The sequence below is a fragment of the Spermophilus citellus genome (genome assembly GCF_964194105.1).
Source record: "Spermophilus citellus genome assembly, chromosome: 16".
Classification (NCBI taxonomy): Eukaryota; Metazoa; Chordata; class Mammalia; order Rodentia; family Sciuridae; genus Spermophilus; species Spermophilus citellus.
The window spans coordinates 68,557,781-68,576,661 of record NC_138196.1 but is presented as its reverse complement, the minus strand read 5'-3'; the positions used below and the strand labels follow the sequence as shown (position 1 = coordinate 68,576,661).

Sequence of the window (18,881 nt, the reverse complement as noted above, 5' to 3'; positions counted from 1 at the left end):
ACACTGGCAGACCTTGTATACAATGATTTCTATTCTCTGGGGAAAATGTAGTTGAGTTGACCTTTAATCTGTCTTTAATCCTGATAGTGCTAGTCAACAGAGGAATATGGGATGTCCTGTGTGTTACTTTTGGGAAGAGTGGTGAAATTTCAAAGTGGCATAGTTGTCCCAGTACTCAGACACAAGATCTAGGAGATGCTAAGATTCATGACAGTAAGGTCTAAGTCTTCTTTGACCTTATCAGCCTCATTGGAACCTGGGCACAAAGTAGACACTCAACAAACACTTTAGTAAATGAATACATGAAACAGCTCAGCAAAGACAGTTGAAGGGGCCTAACTATAATCACATAAGGCATCTCTTGGAGTAACTTTTTAGGGTTCCCGGGAACTTATGAGAAGGAGCAAGCAGTAGACACGAGAGATATCTTCTATGTCTAGAAGCCAGAACACAGAATGGGCCACTGAGTGTCTCCTCCTTTTTCTTCTTTTCCTTTATCTCTTCTCTGTCTTCCTTCCCTTATCCAACATCATGTCGAATATTTAATTTTATTGGGTGTTTATTAAATGCTAGCCACTCTTTTGAGTTGTTCTAACATATTATTTTATTTAATCCTCCAAACAGCTTTACTGTATTGGTTCACTAGGGCTACCATAAAATACATCACAGACTAGGTGGCTTAAATGACAGAAATTTATTTTTTAAAGTTCTGGAAGCTGGTAGTCCAAGGTCAAGGTGTTGGCAGGTTTGGTTTCTCCCAAGACCTCTCTCCTTCTCCTTTGAGGCTGCCTTCTCCTGGTGTCCTCACACAGTCTAACCCTGAGCACACACACTGCTGGTGTGTCTTTTGTGTTCAAGTTCCTCTTAAAAGGACTGAGTTAGGGCCAATCCTGTCGGTTTCCTTTTAAATTACTTACCCTTTCAAAGAACTTACCTCCAAATGCAGTCACATCCTTAGGTACTAGGATTAAGGATTTACTGTGGTCTGAATGTCTGTGTTCTTCCAAAATTCATATGATGAAAACTGAATTACCAATGTGATGGTATTAGGAGGTGGGACCTTTGAGGTGACTAGATCATGAGGGTGAAGTCCTCACAAATGAAATGAGTGCCCTTGTAAAAGAGACTCCAGAAACCTGCCTTGACTATTCCTCTATGTGCCGAGGCAGCTAGAAGGCACCATCTCTGAACCAGAAAAGAAGTCCTTACAAAACACTGAATCTGCCAGTGTCTTGTTCTTGGACATGTTGGCCTGTAGAACTGTGAGAAACAAATTTCGTTTTTTTTGTAAGCTATGTATCTTATATTTTGTTATAGCAGCCAAATGAGACTAAGACTGTCTTCAAAGTATGAATTTTGGGAGAATACAGTTTAGCTCATAACACCTATGAAGTATTATTATTAGTTACACCGTATCATAAAATTGAGGCCCAGATGATAAATAACTTGCTCAGAGTCTCACAGCTGATAAATGATGGAACATAAGTAGAAATCCAACCTGTGTGACCTAGAGCTTGCATTTTTAAACCACTAGACGAGATATTGGATCTTCGTAAGTTGGCCATCCATGTGGGGTTGAACCAATTAGGAAAGAATAGAGCCATGCTGAGGTGGAGCGCTGGGGTGCCGATGGCCAGGTCAGGAGGCTGGGTACTGCCATTGTAGACACTGGCTTCTGTTGTTGGTCACACTTGTCAACTCCAGTTCCCCCGAGTTCCTGCTACCTCAGCTGTATTCTCTCTCAGATCTTCATTTCCTTTCCCCAGTTTTATCTGGAGAAGGAAACTTCTGGTGAGTGATCCTTGGGCTATGGCAAAGTTCATTTCCCCCGGCCATCTGAATGAAGGAGGCTGTAGCAACCGGAGAACCCCAGTCCTCATTGTTGGAAGCTGGGCAGCTTTCTCTACTTTGTTTTCTTTTAATAAAAAGAATAAAAAATTATTTTAACTTCTTCCTATTATGCCATTTCCATTCCTCTAATAGAATGTACATTTAATTTCCTCTTTATTTTTTCTCCTTAATTACGATTGGAACTATTCTATTTTAATGTTATTTCTATTTTGTTGGTGTTGTTTGTCCTTTGTTCTACATTTTTTAAAGTGTTTTTAAAATGTCAATTTTGGCCTTCAGCTTTTAAAATCTCTACTCCTAAAACCTCTACTCCTACCTTCTTGTGGTGGAATTTGGTATTTCCTTGGATTTGAAAAGGTGTCATGACCAAAAAAAAAAAAAAAAAAAAGAAAAGAAAAAAAATAGCAGCTTTTAAAAATAATAGCAATAATAAGTTAGATATAGAAGTGGGAAAATGTTCCTTTCACAATTGTATACCCAGGAATAGATTTAACACAAAAGGTGCAACTCTCATGTGAAAGAAGATGTACTTTATTGACAGAATTTTAATAAATGGAAATTGAATTCACAGGAGGACTTATCATGAAAATAGCAACTTTTTTCTAAAATTATTATGTTAATTTAATGAAATTCCAATCTTATATTTTTTAATGAAAAAAATTAATTGCATGTTTATTTGAAATTTATAACTATCAGTTTTATTTTATTTATTTATTTTTTTTAAAGAGAGAGTGAGAGAGGAGAGAGAGAGAGAGCATTTTTATTATTTATTTTTAGTTCTCGGCGGACACAACATCTTTGTTGGTATGTGGTGCTGAGGATTGAACCCGGGCCGCACGCATGCCAGGCGAACGCGCTACCGCTTGAGCCACATCCCCAGCCCACTGTCCCTTATTTCCTTATTTATAAAATGTAGATGAAAAGAGTTCCTCACCCATAGAGGTGTGTGTGTGTGTGTGTGTGTGTGTGTGTGTGTGTATAATGAATTCACTCATAGAGGCCCTTGGGATAGCGCCTGCCCCAGGGTAAGCCCAAGTACACACAGGTCATTATTATTATGACACTAGCCCTCAGAGTCTAGATCCAAGACGATGGTTTACTTTGTCAAGATTGTTCCGTGTGCACCACTGTTGCAGTAACACCTGCATGTATTTACACCATGAGTTTAAAGAAGGGTAAGATGAATTAGAGGCTCAGAAACATTTGAATGCTGACATTTAGAGTGGAATACTAGTCCTATCTGCTATTTCTTTTTCTTTCTTTTTTTTTTTTTTTTAAGAAAGAATTTTAATATTTATTTCTTAGTTTTTCGGTGGACACATTTTGTTTGTATGTGGTGCTGAGGATCGAACCCGGGCCGCACGCATGCCAGGCCAGCGCGCTACCGCTTGAGCCACATCCCCAGCCCCCTGTATCTGCTATTTCTATGTACTGTTAAGATTCTTTTATCAAAATAGCTGGTATAAAGTTTAGGAAGAATCAAGTATAATAGTAGAATAAGGTCTAGAAATAGATTAAAGTATATATGGAAATCTAATTTATGATAAAGGTAGAATTTAAATTTAGAGGAAACGTAATGTTGGTATAATTGGCTTCCAGTTGGAATAGTGAAGCTACCACTTCACACGTGTATGAATATGGAATAAAGATGTAAATGTAAAAATTAAAATATAAGATAATAGGAGAAAAAATTTTATTGTATTTATTTAACTTTTCTTAAAAAACCGCCAGGCTCAGTGGCGTACACCTGTAATCTCAGCAGCTCAGAAGGCTGAGGCAGGAGGATTGTGAGTTCAAAGCCAGCATCAGCAAAAGCGAGGCACTAAGCAACTGAGACCCTATTTCTGAATAAAAAAATACAAAATAGGGCTGAGGATGTGGCTCAGTGGTTAATGCCCCTGAGTTCAACCCCTAGTACCCCCCCCCAAAAAAAAAAAAAACAGAACAGGAAAAATCTTGATGCTACTTAAGAAAACAGATGGTTTTAATTTTAAAAAATTATGAATTTCTATGTTGAAAAATGCATGGAAAAAGTAAAATATATAAAAGCTTTGAGTGAGAAAATATTTGCCAAACTGCAGGACAAACAAAAGTTCAATGTACTTAATATGGAATGAGATTTTATAAAACACTAAGAAAAATAAAAAAACAACATGATAGGCAAGGCTTGAGATTTGGCAAGATGTATTTGACGGAATGCAGATGAGCTTTAGAGCACTAGTCAGGGGATTTCTGCATTTCTGCAAACTGGAATTTGGATAGTCAGGGAAAGCCAGAATGGAAAGAGGCGAGCACTTAAAACTTAATCAATGAGGCAAAGAAAGAAGTCAGTTAAGTGCTTTGGCTGTGCAGCCAAACCATGGGGTGTCCAATCCCATGACCACTTTCAGTAAACTCTGGTATAGGGAAAGCAAAGCTCCAAGTGTCCCTTATTTCCTTATTTATAAAATGTAGATGAAAAGAGTTCCTCACCCATAGAGGGGTGTGTGTGTGTGTGTGTGTGTGTGTGTGTGTGTGTGTATAATGAATTCACTCATAGAGGCCCTTGGGATAGCGCCTGCCCCAGGGTAAGCCCAAGTACACACAGGTCATTATTATTATGACACTAGCCCTCAGAGTCTAGATCCAAGACGATGGTTTACTTTGTCAAGATTGTTCCGTGTGCACCACTGTTGCAGTAACACCTGCATGTATTTACACCATGAGTTTAAAGAAGGGTAAGATGAATTAGAGGCTCAGAAACATTTGAATGCTGACATGCATATTTTAGGAGTGACCCAATTCTTTTGTGACTCCAGTTGATTTCCATGACTGTCTTTGTTGCTTTATGAGGCATGTCTTTTTATCTTGTGGATGTGGTGGAGATAAGAGATCCATAAACTGGAGAAGTGAGCATTGAAAATAGGGTGATAGACCTGAAGAAAATGACGGTATTTCCTACCCTCTAAGTTGAGATGTGTGCTGAGTATATGTTTGTAGATATCAAACTATCCAAATACAGATTCCTAAATAGCTTTAAAAGAATCATGAACTCATTAGCAAAAACAATCACGAGGGTCAGTATAAAATTCTATGTTGATGTTTTAAGATCGTATGTAATGTTTACTTGGGGGAAACATGAAATCAAAGATTATTAGTTAATATTTAGTAACTTTTTTCTTCATTGAAGCCAGGGGGGTTATATTTTAGCAAAGCATTTCAGTATTATTTTTAGTTTTGAATGATTTATAGGATTTATCTTTAACATTAAAGGATCTCCAAGGAAAGGGCCAGGTAAAATGCTAATACAAACTAATAAAACCATTATAGCATCACAAGTCTCAAGTCTTTATTGGGGGAAGTATGAATCTGCTTAGTTATCTACTTGACATTGTAAGAGATTTTGTCCTTAGTTTTAATATTCACTCCTCTTTGCTGGGAAAATAAATTCTCTAAAGGTCTTACTGTTGTCCCCAAAGAAATAAATAAAAGAAAAGCAGAAGATGGATGAGATTGAGTGGGAGGTAAAATTAGAATAGTTGCAATTGGTAAAAGCCTTTCAAGTACTTTATTGAGAGAATCATAAACAAAATATGTTAGTCTATCTCATAAGGATCCATGATCACTCATGATTTATTCACAAGGACATTAAAAATGTAAAACCATGCATAATTATTTAATGTATATTTAAAATTTAAATATTGAATTTAAAATGGAGAAGAGCAATACACTTGCCTGTAGTGTGGATAGTTTTGATGCATTATGGGGTTATGTCAGTATACACTATACTGCATCTAATATTGGATTTAATATACATTAGCAGATACTTACTTTTTGATTATGGAGGTTAGCACTTACAGTGAGTCTTAGATTTGAGGCCATGTAGTGACCTCTAAAATTGTACCTTTGGGTAGTGGTTGGAATAGCCAAAAATAAGTAAATGCACTTGAGTTTTTAAAGTTTGTGTGTTTCCCACTGTTTAAAAGTCAGTATCTCTTGCCCCCACTCTTGATTTTTGGAATTTTCAAATAGCCTTTCTAAACTCAAGAACAATCCACAGGCTTGCAGCATACTATGGTCCACAGATTAGCAGCCTGGTTCCCTTGGGCTCTTATTAGAATTGCAGGCCCCATTCCCCATCTGCTGAATTGGAATCCACATTTTAATAGGATCTTCAGGGCATTCATGTGCACATCCAAGTGGGAGAAGGCCTGCCATATGGGATGGATCAAGACCAGGCTAAGATTATTGTCTATATTCCTGGAAGGATTAATTTTCCAAACTCACTTAGGGTGGCTAGCTTTTAGAAAGATCCCAGGGACTCCTCATATTCCCGGTGGAAGTTTATTTCTTTGTGTCTCTGGTAGGGAAGATTGCCCATATCATTATCCACAGTGTGAGTCATGGGCACTATCATTTCCATTTATTGGTTACTCACTGGTTGTAGGTCATGGTGCAGAATGTCTCATCTATATCTTATTTAATCCCCTTAACAATTCAACAGAAGAGGTTTTAATAAATTAATTTGTTGAAAAGAAAACTAGGATAATAGAAAGGGTTTCTTATTCAAGATTAGATATATAATGTTAGAGCGGAAATTCGAAGCCAAGTCTGTCTCACAGAAGTCTGTGCTTCCCTGATGCTTTGTTCTACTTGCAGGAAATAAGGGGATAAAAGAGACTCCCATTCGTCTGGGATTAGAAAACAAGCCTATATCTTAGTTGTGTGTTGATATTTATGGTGGCTGTGATGTGTCTATTTCTTGATTCTGCCTTGCAAATGTCTAGTATAAAGTTCCCTAAATAAGTAAAATCTTTATCAAAATTTGTGATTTTCTTTTTGCAAATGTGTTTGTGGGGGAGAGAATTCATAATTTTGTTTAAGTCAAACTTTCACAAAAGGTCATGACTCACAAATTGTTCTGAACCATCACCCAACTCATCCCATATCCCAGTGACCCTCAGCTGTTGGAATTCCCACTTGTCTGCTGCCATCACTAGACACCCAACCGTTATTAGACTTTTCCGGTGCCTCCCTCCCAAATCATTCCTTTTCAATCCTGGCAGGACATCACAATCACCTGTAGACCTTATATAGAAAACAGATCCTCGGGCTCCTTCTGGGACCTTCTGAACTTGATCGTTGGGAATGGAGCTCGGAAAGCTGCATGTGTAAGTAGCTCCATAAGTTCTTCTGACCTGGAGTGCTGTAAGTCAGCATAATTTTCTTTACAAATTTTGAACAAAAGAGGATGCTTCGTGCCTGCCCTGATGTGGAATGATCTCTTGGAGAGAGGCCCAGGGTAGGCCCAGCACTTCCATGGGGAACTCATGGCCAGCCAAGTGCTGGTGTATGAAAACTGGTGCATGTTCAACATTGCAAGACTTTAGTTACCATGTTGGAAAAATAACATCCTGAAGATGTTTTGACAAATCAATTTGACTTTTATTTTATCTTCTTCCTGAGAGAATTGAAAAAAAAAAATGTTCTAAGGATCTTTCGAGAAGAGATTGTTCAAATAAGCTTTTACAATCATTGATTATATTTTAGGTAGTTAATTGTACTTCCTATTTATCTGCTTATTAGCAAATTGAAGTTTTTCTTCTTCAATTTATCTATGTCTCTTGGAACCGTTTGACGTTTTCCACCCACACAGGCTCTGATGACATCACCTTTACTCATCTTCTGCCGATTTACCTTTGAATGGATGAGCTGTTCATTCACCAGCGGAAAGCAGGATGATTAGTGGCAATGGACTAGTGTTTTTCCATTACATTTTGCAATCATGTCTTACACTGTGATGATCTGTGGCTTTCTCTTGGTTCCAGAGAACTATCAAAATTGTCAACCCACATTTATTAAGAAGCATGACTTGTATAGGACATTTTTGGGAGCTTGAATACCACTAGTTTGTCAAACTAAAGATATAAAGCCTGCTTTTATAGAATCATAGGATTTAAGAGATCATTGAAACCTCTGCAGCATTTTTCTCAGTTACCTTTCTGCCGGTGTGGGAGTTAATGGCTTCCCAGCAGCCATTCTGCCTTTGAGTAGCTCTAACTGAAAGAAAGCTTGTTCTTCAGCTGTGCTAAATGCCCAGTTTCTGAACCTTCTAGTTACTGTCTCTAGTTTAGTCTCTGGAATTTTGCAGAAGAAATCAAATCTGGCTGCACATTACAACTGTCAAAATCTTGAGGGCTGGGGTGGTAGCTCAGTGGTGGAGTGCTTGTGAGGCACTGGGTTTGATCTCAGCACCACATAAAACTAAATAAATAAAATAAAGGTATTGGGTTCATCTACAACTAAAAATATTAAAAACAACCAAACAAACCAACAAACCTTGAGGGACTTTCAACCTTTGGGAACTTGACACTGCCACTTCTAGTTCTCAAGCTATGAAATGAAACTCCACAAGTGGGCATACAGATCAACACAAAATATATTAATGAGAGAAATTAGTGAAGACCTGGGTCATAATACTTGCCATAAGTCAAGTGCACTTGTGTTTTCTCTCTGCACTGTCTAGAGCCAGTCATTAAACTGTTTCATGTTTGACTTCTTAGATAAAATTTTCTCTACATCTCATTTGATTGATAAGCATACTCATGAAAGACTGCAGAATCTTCTTAAGAGAATTATCGAAAATAATTAGAAACTGATACTGCTAAAAGATACAAGATCCCAAAAGCCTCTTCAGTAATACGTCCACAGAGACATTCTGATGAAGTGTATAATTATTATTTTTTTGAGAGAGAGAGAGAGAGAGAATTTTAATATTTATTTATTTATTTTTTTAGTTTTCGGCGGACACAACATATTTGTTTGTATATGGTGCTGAGGATCGAACCCAGGCCACACGCATGCCAGGAGAGCATGCTACCGCTTGAGCCACATCCCCAGCCCCTATAATTATTATAGTACTTAATAAATACTTCTTGGTGTTTCTTGGTGATTAATAACTACAGGAAGAATTCAAATCATGAGGCTCTGTCTGTAGGACAAGTTCTGTCTTATCTGATTTGCATATTAAAACTTATTTCTGCTCATGTGAGGTGTCCTTAGACAAGTCAAGTGTTTTTCTGTATCTAAGGATGTTCAACTTCTTGCATAACAATAATAAAGTGTTTGCATTAATAATCTTCAGTAGTTTATTTCTGTGAATTTGAAGTTAGGAATTTCTGTGAATGGGCATAAAAATTACTATTGCCTCTACCTTTATGAAGATAGTCTTGTTAATGGGGAGACCAAGAAGGTGTTTTGGATATATGATATTATTACTGTTAGATACTTTAGAAAAATCTCCTTATTAGGTTAAAATTTCTTCAGTGGTTTATTATGGCTAGTTTTAGAGCAAAGGGTGATAAAATCTGGTGAATTATCATCTTCTAGACTCGTTAACTCAGTCCAAAATAATTCCTTAGTCCTCTTTACTTTTCCTTCCTCCTAAGTTGAATTGATAATGATTCAATACAAAAAAAACCAAAACAATAACAACAACTTGATTTTTGGGGGGCGGGTGGTTATGGAGATAGAACTCACAGGCACTCGACCACTGAGCCACATCTCCTGCCCCTCTGTTTTTTAAAAATTTTATTTATAGACAGGATCTCACTGAGTTGCTTAGCACCTTGCTTTTTTTTTTTTTTTTTTTTCTGAGACTGGCTTTGAACTCCTGATCCTCCTGCCTCAGCCTCCTGAGCTGCTGGGATTACAGGCATACACCACCATGCCTGGCTCACAATAACAACAACTTGAAACCAAAAAACTTCTATTAATTCTTCCAGAATGAAACAGAACTTAAAAGCAGTAGGTTGCACCAATTTGCAGTCCCACCAGCAATGTTTGAGTTTAACTTTTTCCCCACATCCTCACCAACATTTACTGTTGCCTGTATTCTTGATGATTGCCATCTGTCTGGAGTGAGATGAAATCTTACTGTAGTTTTGATTTGCATTTCTCTGATTGCTAGAGATGTTAAACATTTTTTTCATATATTTGTTGATCAATTGTATTTCTTCTTCTGTGAAGTATTCGTTCAATTCCTTTGCCCATTTATTGATTGGGTTATTATTATTATTTTTTTGGTGTTAAGATTTTTTGAGTTCTTTATATATCCTAGAGATTAATGCTTTATCTGAGCTGCATGTGGTAAAGATTTCTCCCAATCCATAGGTTCACACCTCACATTAATGATTGTTTCCTTTGCTGAGAAGAAGCTTTTTAATTTGAATCCATCCCATTTATTGATTCTTAATTTTACTTCTTGAGCTTTCTGAGTCTTATTAAGGAAGTCAGATCCTTGGCCGACATGGTGACGATTTGGGCCTACTTTTTCTTCTATTAGACTCAGGCTCTCTGTTCTAGTGCCTTAGTTTTTGATCCACCTTGAGTTGATTTTTGTGCAGGGTGAGACTACCCCACTTCTTCATTTACACCCAAAGGACTTAAAATCAGCATACTACAGTGACACAGTCATGTCAATGTTTATAGCCATTCAATTCATAATAGCTAAACTATGGAACCAACCTAGGTATCCTTCAATAGATGAATGGATAAAGAAAATGTGGTATATATTCACAATGGAATATTAATCAGCTTTAAAGAAGAATGAGGTTATGGCATTTGCTGATAAATGGATGGAGTTGGAGAATATCATACTAAGTGAAATAAGTCAATCCCAAAAAAACCAGAGGCCAAATATTTTCTGTAATATGTGGATGCTAATTCTCAATAAGGGCGGGGGGATACCAGAGAAGAACAGAGTTATCTTAGATTAGGTAGAGGGGAATGAAGGGAGGGGAGGGGAAGGATCAAGGGGAAGGATAGGAAGGATAGTACAATGAAAAAGACATTATTACTTTATGTATATATGTGACTGTATGACCAATGTGATTCTACATATACATCAGAAAAATGAGAAATTATACCCCCATCTATGTATATCAAAGTGCATAAATGCATTCTACTTTCATGTATAACTAATTTAAAAAATTAAAAATTAGTAAAGAAAGAAAAAAAAGCAGTTGGGTAGAGGTTAGTCTGATAATATCTGTCACACAAAATGTCTCAGATCTCTTAAACCTCAGTTCACTTTTTTGAGAACCTATGGAAACACTGGAATCTATTTATTCCAAATAGTTCTCTGTATGCAGCAGTGTGTTGTAGTAGGCTTGTACTGGCCTGTGAGATGAAATCTTAATTTTAGGAAATTTGTGAACCAAGTGATCTCACATTCATAGCTTCAAATTGGCCAGGGTAAGAGTGTTTACGCCATAGAAATAAACAGTACTGCGTCTTAAGTTGGTTGATGAACATCTTACCTGCAAACCAGTGAGTATGGGTATTTGTGAAGTTTCTTGAATACTTTTGTGAAAGCATCAGATACTTTAATTTTTAAAAACTGAAGTCATTTCTGTTAATATTGGAACTCTGACATTGTTATAGACTTCTGAGGCTGAAAATATCATCTGTTCTTTTGTTCACACCTCTTTCTTCACTTAGGATTTTACCAGAAACATTCTAGATGGCATGTTTAAGATAACTTTAACTGTACTTATGTGTATTACATAATTAATATTTGAGACAATGATTCTGTAATATATCTCTGCAGGGTGATTATGTAATGTATTCTATTCTGATCATCCATTAAAAAAAATCAGATGAAGTCAAGGCTTCATTTTTAAGATGTCATGTTAACTTAGTTTAAATATGACTGCAGGAAGGTGCATTGGCTCATGCCTATAATCCCAGTGACTTGGGAGGCTGAGGCAGGAGAATTGCAAATTTGAGGCCAGTTTTAGCAACTTGGTGAGGACCCAAGCAGCTTGTTGAAACCCTGTCTCAAAGTAAAAAACAAAAAGCACTGATGATGTAGCTCAGGGATAAAACTCCCCTGTGTTCAATTTCCAGTACCACCACCACCACAAAAGCATAACAAACAGACAAAAAAACAAGGACTCCAAAGAAGTAAGAAGCAAGAAGAGAGAATATCACATGAAAAGAAATTCTGCAACTTCTTTTGCATCCATTTTCTGTTCTTTTGTCTTTTCCTGGTTTCTTTCCCTTCATTCTTTATTTTTTTTTCATTTCTTAAGTAGAGGAGATGTCTATTTTTATAACCACACCCATCTATTATTTATTTGAACCCTGGAGGTTTGCATTTAAGAATATGCTCAGCATTTTAGGCTGCTAAAGTGTGCTAAAACATGAGTTGATTAATGACTTTCTTCCTGACAAATTCTAGGAAGTTTACAGGGTTCTGTGAGAATGATTTACAGGCTATATGTAATGGGTTATAATGTCAAACAAGTGGGAACAATTAGTAGCTAATGTCTTTACCCCAGATTACCACTGAGGGAGGAAGCTCATTGATTAAAAGGCCCATCTGTTCCAAAGATGTTCCACTTGCTTGCAAAGCAGTTTGTAAATCCGATTGGTTCAGTTTATTTCTCAAAATTGTTGCTTATGTATACATTTTATCCTGATAGCTTTGAGAAATGGGATTTTGTTCATGGATATTATTGTTATGTTTAGTATAAGACATATACCGGGAACATACATTTTGAAATTCTTACCAGTTCTAAGACTTATATAATCAATGAATTAAACATATATGGTCAGTCTTCCATATGCATGGGTTTGGCATTTGCAGACTTAGTCAACTGCAGATCAGAAATATTTGAAAAATATAATCATCTCTATGGAACACGTTCAGAATTTTTTCTTGACATTATTCCTTAAACAGTTCAGTTTAAAAAGTATATGCATTGCACTAGGTATTATAAGTGACCTGGAGATGATTTAAAGTATGGGAGAGGAAGTTGCTAGGTTTTATAAATAAAAACTATATACCATGTATATAAGAACATGAGCATCCTCAAATTTGGGAATCTTTTATGGATGGGGTCCTGGAACCAATCTCCCTTGGATACAGAGGGATGACTTTATCTTCTGAAGGAATTAGTGGATTTAAATGTTAGCAAAAATTTGATGTTGGAGCAAGAATAGATTCATTTCTGTATTTCATCTGTTTTCAGGTTGAAAGGAGAATTCTGTTACTATGGTTGTTTTCTTAAAAATGCCTATAAGTTTCTTATTTTTTCTAAATAATGATGCTACACTTGCATAGAATTTTGCAATTTCCAATCCACTTTCATATTAGTTTTCATATCATTTTCCAATAGTTTTTTTCTTTCTGTCATTTTCTTTCTGTATCAAGGTCATTGAATCAGTGACTCTGAGATTAGAAAGGGGTCTTCCAAGCTGTCTGACCCATTACTGTATCCAGAAGTCAGTCTGCCTACTATTTCCAGGAGGAGAAACTATTAGATAGGGAGACAGACAGGCCACTGGGCCAAATAAAGGAGTGATTTTTATTTTATTTTATTTATTTTTTATTTTTTTGGTAGGAAAGGGAGACAATGTCTTTGTCTATTTGCCTTTTTATTTGGTCATTTCTTTCATCCTCAACAGAGTGGTCCTCTGAACTGCTGCTCTAGGGTATCTCAGATCACTTTGAGGTATAAATTCCTTTTACCTTTAAATTTCCTTTGGGAACATCTCTACCTTGCTTGTGCTTCAAATGTCACCCACAAGCCCAGTCTAATAGGTATGAATTTCTGGGGTACAAAATGTTAACATTTTACTTTTGAGGAAATAGGAATTTCTTTCTTTCTTTTTTTTTAACATGTTTTAAAAGTTATTTCAAATCATATTACTACATAATTTGGGCAAACTAAGAAATATAAGTACAGATTTAAAATCCTTTGCCTGCTCTGGTTTATGATTTATAGTTATTTCTGACTTCATTAAAATTGTGGATCTCATTTTTAAAAGGTAGAAATTATTCTTGCCTTATTCTGCTGAGAATGCAAATCTCGTCAGGTACATTATGTATTTTGTATTACCAATGGAAAAAAGGTAGAAACTTGGCCCAGCCAGGTTAGATTAGTTTTGTGAGATGATTCTCTTTTAATATTCTATTGATTGATAACTAAGTGCCTGTGAAATATCTAGAATGCTGATAGCAACGCAAAATTGTGGGAAAATTGATGTAACAGGAGAACGGTACTTCCTAATGTGAGCGATGTAACTTGTGCTCATAGAATAATTTTTCAACTGCAAGACTGTGAACTTGGGATTACTGCCTAAAAAGGAAAATGAATTTGGTAGTAAGTGACGAAAGTAAGATGGATATAAACAACCATCCCCAAGCGTACTGAGAAGAGTGCTTCTTGCTTCCTTTCACGTCTTGTTGCTAGGAGAGAGATGAGCAGCACACAGCTCCCCGAGCATCACCAGCCTGTCCACCAGCGATGACAATGACGTACCTGGCAGTCCCAACCTGTTCCACCTGGGATTTGTTTTTCTATGTAAACACTGCACAAAGGAAGGCATATGTCAGCCATGAGCCAGCCCGTTGTGCACGTCACCTTCCTAGCGGAAGAAAATTAAGTGATAATAAAAAGCTGTCATTAAAAAAAAATCAAAGGGAAACTGACACAGAGAAGGTCATTCAAAATCCAAAGTCTTTCATTGTATCTCTATTTCTGCATTCGAGATTCTGAAGTTGAGGTCTCTTCAGAATCAGTTGTTTAGACTGCACAACAAAAATAGCCTTAGAGAGGCACTTGCCTGGAGAGGTTTTGTGGTGACCATGGAGATTAATCTTCTTCATGGGAAATCAGCTGTTCACAGCACGACGGCCTTGATTCTCAAAGAAGAGTTCCCATTCCTGCCAGGGGCTGTCGGGTAGAACACCAAGCCATAGAGGCTTCTAGGTATTCTGCACGGGTTGCAGACTCCTTGACGCTCCTCAAGTCGCCTTTAGTTATTCATTTGTTCCCTTCCTGGTTCCAAAGAGCTCTTCAGGCGGCTGCAGCTGCACCTGCATCTCAAGGGAGTGTGAGGAGGGGATTTAAAAGCAAGACTGTTCATTCATCCCTCCCTCATGAATGTATGGAGTAAATATTTATTGTGTTTTTATGTTCCAGACTCTGTGCTGGGCATGGATGCTACATTTGGGAACTAAAATTGAAACCACCTCGGGACCAACAGATTTTACATTCTGGGGGTGGGAGGGTTAATCAAATAATCCCACTGATTAATGCATACTTTCAAAATGAGGTATTAAAACTAACAAGGGAGCAGGGCTGGGAATAAAGAAGGAGCCATATTTATCCAAAACTAGAAGGGTGTGAACACAACATGTGCACAAGAAGGAGGAAAGAGCCCTGTCACTGTAGGAAGCATGGCTGAGACACAGGAAGGAAGTGTGGCATCTGCAGGGAGTTGGTGGTCAAGGGCAGGCCACATGGAAGTTAAGGATTTTGCAGAGAATTTTGGTCTGGATCATGCACAAAACCGGGAAATTATAGGTGGGATTTTAGGTAGAGACAACCTGGTGAGAGTGGTGTTTTAAAAAGTTAACTCTGGCTATGGGAGGGAAGAGGGTTGAGAGGAAGCCAACGAGGCGGAGGAAATATTCTAATTTAGAACCTCGAAGCTGGATAGTTACATATCCAACATTCCTTCATGGTTGCCTCACTCTTGACATTGTTCATGTGCATGTCTGTGTCCTCCTCCCAGATTCGACATTCCTTGAGTTTAGGAATGCTGCCTTATTTGCTCTTTGACCCCCTGTAGTGTCTCACATTGGGATTTGCATATATGCTCTGAATAAATGCTATGGCTCTTTTCCATCTCATGGACATGTCAGCAGGCTTGTGATGGCTATATAATGTTACCAAGAGAATTCACAAAAGCTGTGGATAAAAGAAGGCAAGGATACACTTGTTTTTTCTTTTGCTAAGTGCTATGTGCCTTGAATCTTGTTTTGCGACATCAGTATCTTCAGTATAATGACCTTTGCTGTTTTTGTCAACCTAAAACATGGTTATTGTCATTATTGTTATTACTATCTCCTCACAGATAGAACAGTCGAGGGAGATTAGTTCTGAGAGGAAGTTCTTGCAGAGTTGAAGAAGAAGAGAAATCATTTTGGAATTTTTCTGGAAATTCTGGAACTGCAAACATACATAAGTAAAGAAGCAATAGGGAGTAGTGTGGCCTGGGGCAGAACTGGGGAGGGCACACTCTCCCCCCAAATATTCACATTCAAAAGCAAAATGCACTCTGCCAATCAAAACATCTGGGGGCCAAATTTGGCTATGTAACTGTGAGGCTGCTATTTCTCCTTTAAATGATTTTTAAAAATTTAAAATGAGATCAGTAACTAAAAAGAATCCATTGTGCTCATCTATTCATACATATTGTGGACCATGCTCACTCTTTTGAGTGACTTGGTGCTTCAGAGTTGTGTTGGGGAAGGGACCAGAGAACCTCTTGCTGTGTAGTCTCAGATACCTTTACAAAATAGGTTTTTAATATCCCTCTGCTTGCTTGGTTTTTCTCTCTCTCTGTGCCTCTCTTAAATAATGGGCTGTTGCAATTTTCCCTTTGCCTCCGTCAAATGAATGCAACCAGTAAGGGAAGGTTTAAAGGACATGCATTTAACAGAAAGGGGAAAGGTATTGTCACTTTTCAAACCAGAAACAAAGAAAACACTTCTTCTCATGCCTTTTGGGCAAGACCTGAGGGGGGGGGGCAATTTTATTATTAGAGACTCTCCTTCAAAGTATAAACACAGGGGGGTATTAATAGCGTTGATGCTGCTTCCACTAAGATTAAGATTAGCATAAGCCCAGTTGAGAGGTCAATTAAACCAGACATGCAGGAATCTCACGCAAAGAATGGTTAGATATCACATTTCCAGGAGAAAAATAAGTCCAACTTCTTTTCTAGTGATTTTATAAATGGGAGAATGCTTTTCCTGGCAGAAGGTGGGCCCGTGGGATAGATGAAGCCGAAAGAGCAGAACAGCAGGATGAATGGGAATCTTGTTCTCTGCAGTCCCACGGCACCTCTCCAAAAGCAACTGAGGCAGCAGCCGTGGGCAGCCTGATTTATATTTCCATCCGAGCCCTTCAGCACTGCTTGTCCTCTTTGGGCTGCATTTGTACCATCATGACAATAAAAATATCTTCCCTCCACAACTTAGTGGGCTGTTGTAAAGATTAGATCAGGTACAAACACCTCACAATGATAACATGATGTAATTATACTAATGTTAAAAAATAATTAGAGCAAGCACACAGAAGAGTTACTACTTCCAGGTTCTAAACCTTTACATTCACGATTCTACTTAGTTATTATTATTATTTTTTTGTAGCAGGGATTGAACCCAGGGGCACTTAACCACTGAGCCACATCCCCAGTCCTTTTTTAATATTTTATTTAGAGACTGGGTCTTGCTGAATGTTAGAGCCTTGCAAAGTTGCTGAGGCTGGCTTTGTACTTGCGATCCTTCTGCCTTAGCCTCCTAAACTGCTGGGATTACAGGTGTGTATCACTGTGCTCAGCTCTACTTAACTCTATCAGCATAACCTTCCTTATGAAGTAGAACCTATCCTGTCTATTTTTTTTTTTTAACATGGGGAAACAGAGCCAGAGAGAGCTGAAGTACTTGTTCAAGGCTAGTCAGTAAGAATTGGCTACAAGGTTGGAACCTTGCATTCTGGATCCTTTTAATCCTTCTGGTTGGAAACAAACAGCATAGACATTTAACTAAGGCAGAAGATCAGCCTTTGAATTGTGATTTCAGAATTGGTCAGGTCTCTTAAGCAGTCAGAACTTCAGTTTGTCCATCTATAAAATGGAGATGGCTTGTAATAGTGCTTGCCTTTTAGATGTTTGGTGAGGATTAAATAAGAAAAAATGCAAAGCACAATGTTTAACCAGTAAAGGGCACATAAAGTATATTATTATTCCTAGTTATTGGGTTGGGGTGTGTATTAGCCTGGTTGGACTATCATAAAAAAATACCACACCCTGAGTGGCTTAAACAGCAAAAGTCTCTTTTTGCACTGTTCTGGAGGCTGTAAGTCCAAAGTCAAGGTGCCAGCAGAGTAGGTTTCTGGTGAGGCCTCTCTTCTGGCTTGCAGACTACCTTCTTGATGTGTCCTCACATGACCTATTAAACTGGAGACCCACTCCTATGACTTTATTTGACCTTGAGTACCTCCCCCACAACCCTATTTCCAAACACAGTCATGTTGAGTGTTAGACCCCCAAAACGTGTATTTTGTGTGGATGCGATTCAATTCATAACAAGTGGGCAGCAGGAAGAGAGGAACAGGATGGAAAGATGGAAGGGATATTTGGCGTATTCTCATGTGTAAGGTAGATTTTCTTAGGCAACAATTCTAGAGGGAAAAGAAATTGCTGCCTATTCATAATAAATTAGTAGATAAATGATAGATCAGGCACCGTGTGCCCTTGCTTTGGTGTTGCAGAAAATGTCTTCATACTATCTGTTTTTGTTCTTTTAGGTGAACCGGAATTTAAATACATTGGGAATATGCATGGTAATGAGGCAGTTGGACGGGAACTGCTCATTTTCTTAGCCCAGTACCTGTGTAACGAGTACCAGAAGGGGAATGAGACAATTGTCAACCTGATCCACAATACCCGAATTCACATCATGCCTTCCCTGAACCCGGATGGCTTTGAGAAGGCAGCATCTCAGGTGAGTGACAGGCAGGTTGGGCTGAGAGTGCTTTCTTCATGTGTCTTTGTATGTTTGCACATATGTGTTTATACATGCATCACACCCAAAGCTTATAGAAAGTTCAGTGGAGAGTGTAAAAGTGATACATGATCAATTTATTGATAAGAAAAAAAGTTAAGAATGAAGGGAAGAGAATTTTTTCAGCAGAGATTGCAAATGAGAAATTTAGTTAATAGGTTAATATTTTAATAATGATTTGTTTGTATTGTTAAATAAATAATTTATTTATCCATATTTGTGATCTGGTAAATTTCCTTCTGAAAAATTTCAGAAAATATCTACTGTAGTGTAATAAATACTATGGCTGTATCTGATCAGCCGATGTCGTAGCGCCCTCTACTGAAATCAAGAAGAAAAACTTTCGGCCAGATCAATGTTCAACTGATGTTTAATCATTAGTTTTATGAATGTTGAATAAAATTTA

At 37.6% G+C, this 18,881-nt stretch overlaps 1 protein-coding gene across 1 annotated transcript in view; it reads left to right on the top strand.

Moving 5' to 3' along the window:
• The window catches only part of CPE (carboxypeptidase E), a 112,943-nt gene that overhangs the window by 69,107 nt on the left and 24,955 nt on the right, over positions 1-18,881 (top strand). The window contains exon 2 of the mRNA XM_081269229.1: positions 18,219-18,415. Within this exon, the coding sequence (XP_081125355.1) occupies positions 18,219-18,415 (197 nt within the window). The remainder of the gene's footprint in view (positions 1-18,218; positions 18,416-18,881) is intronic.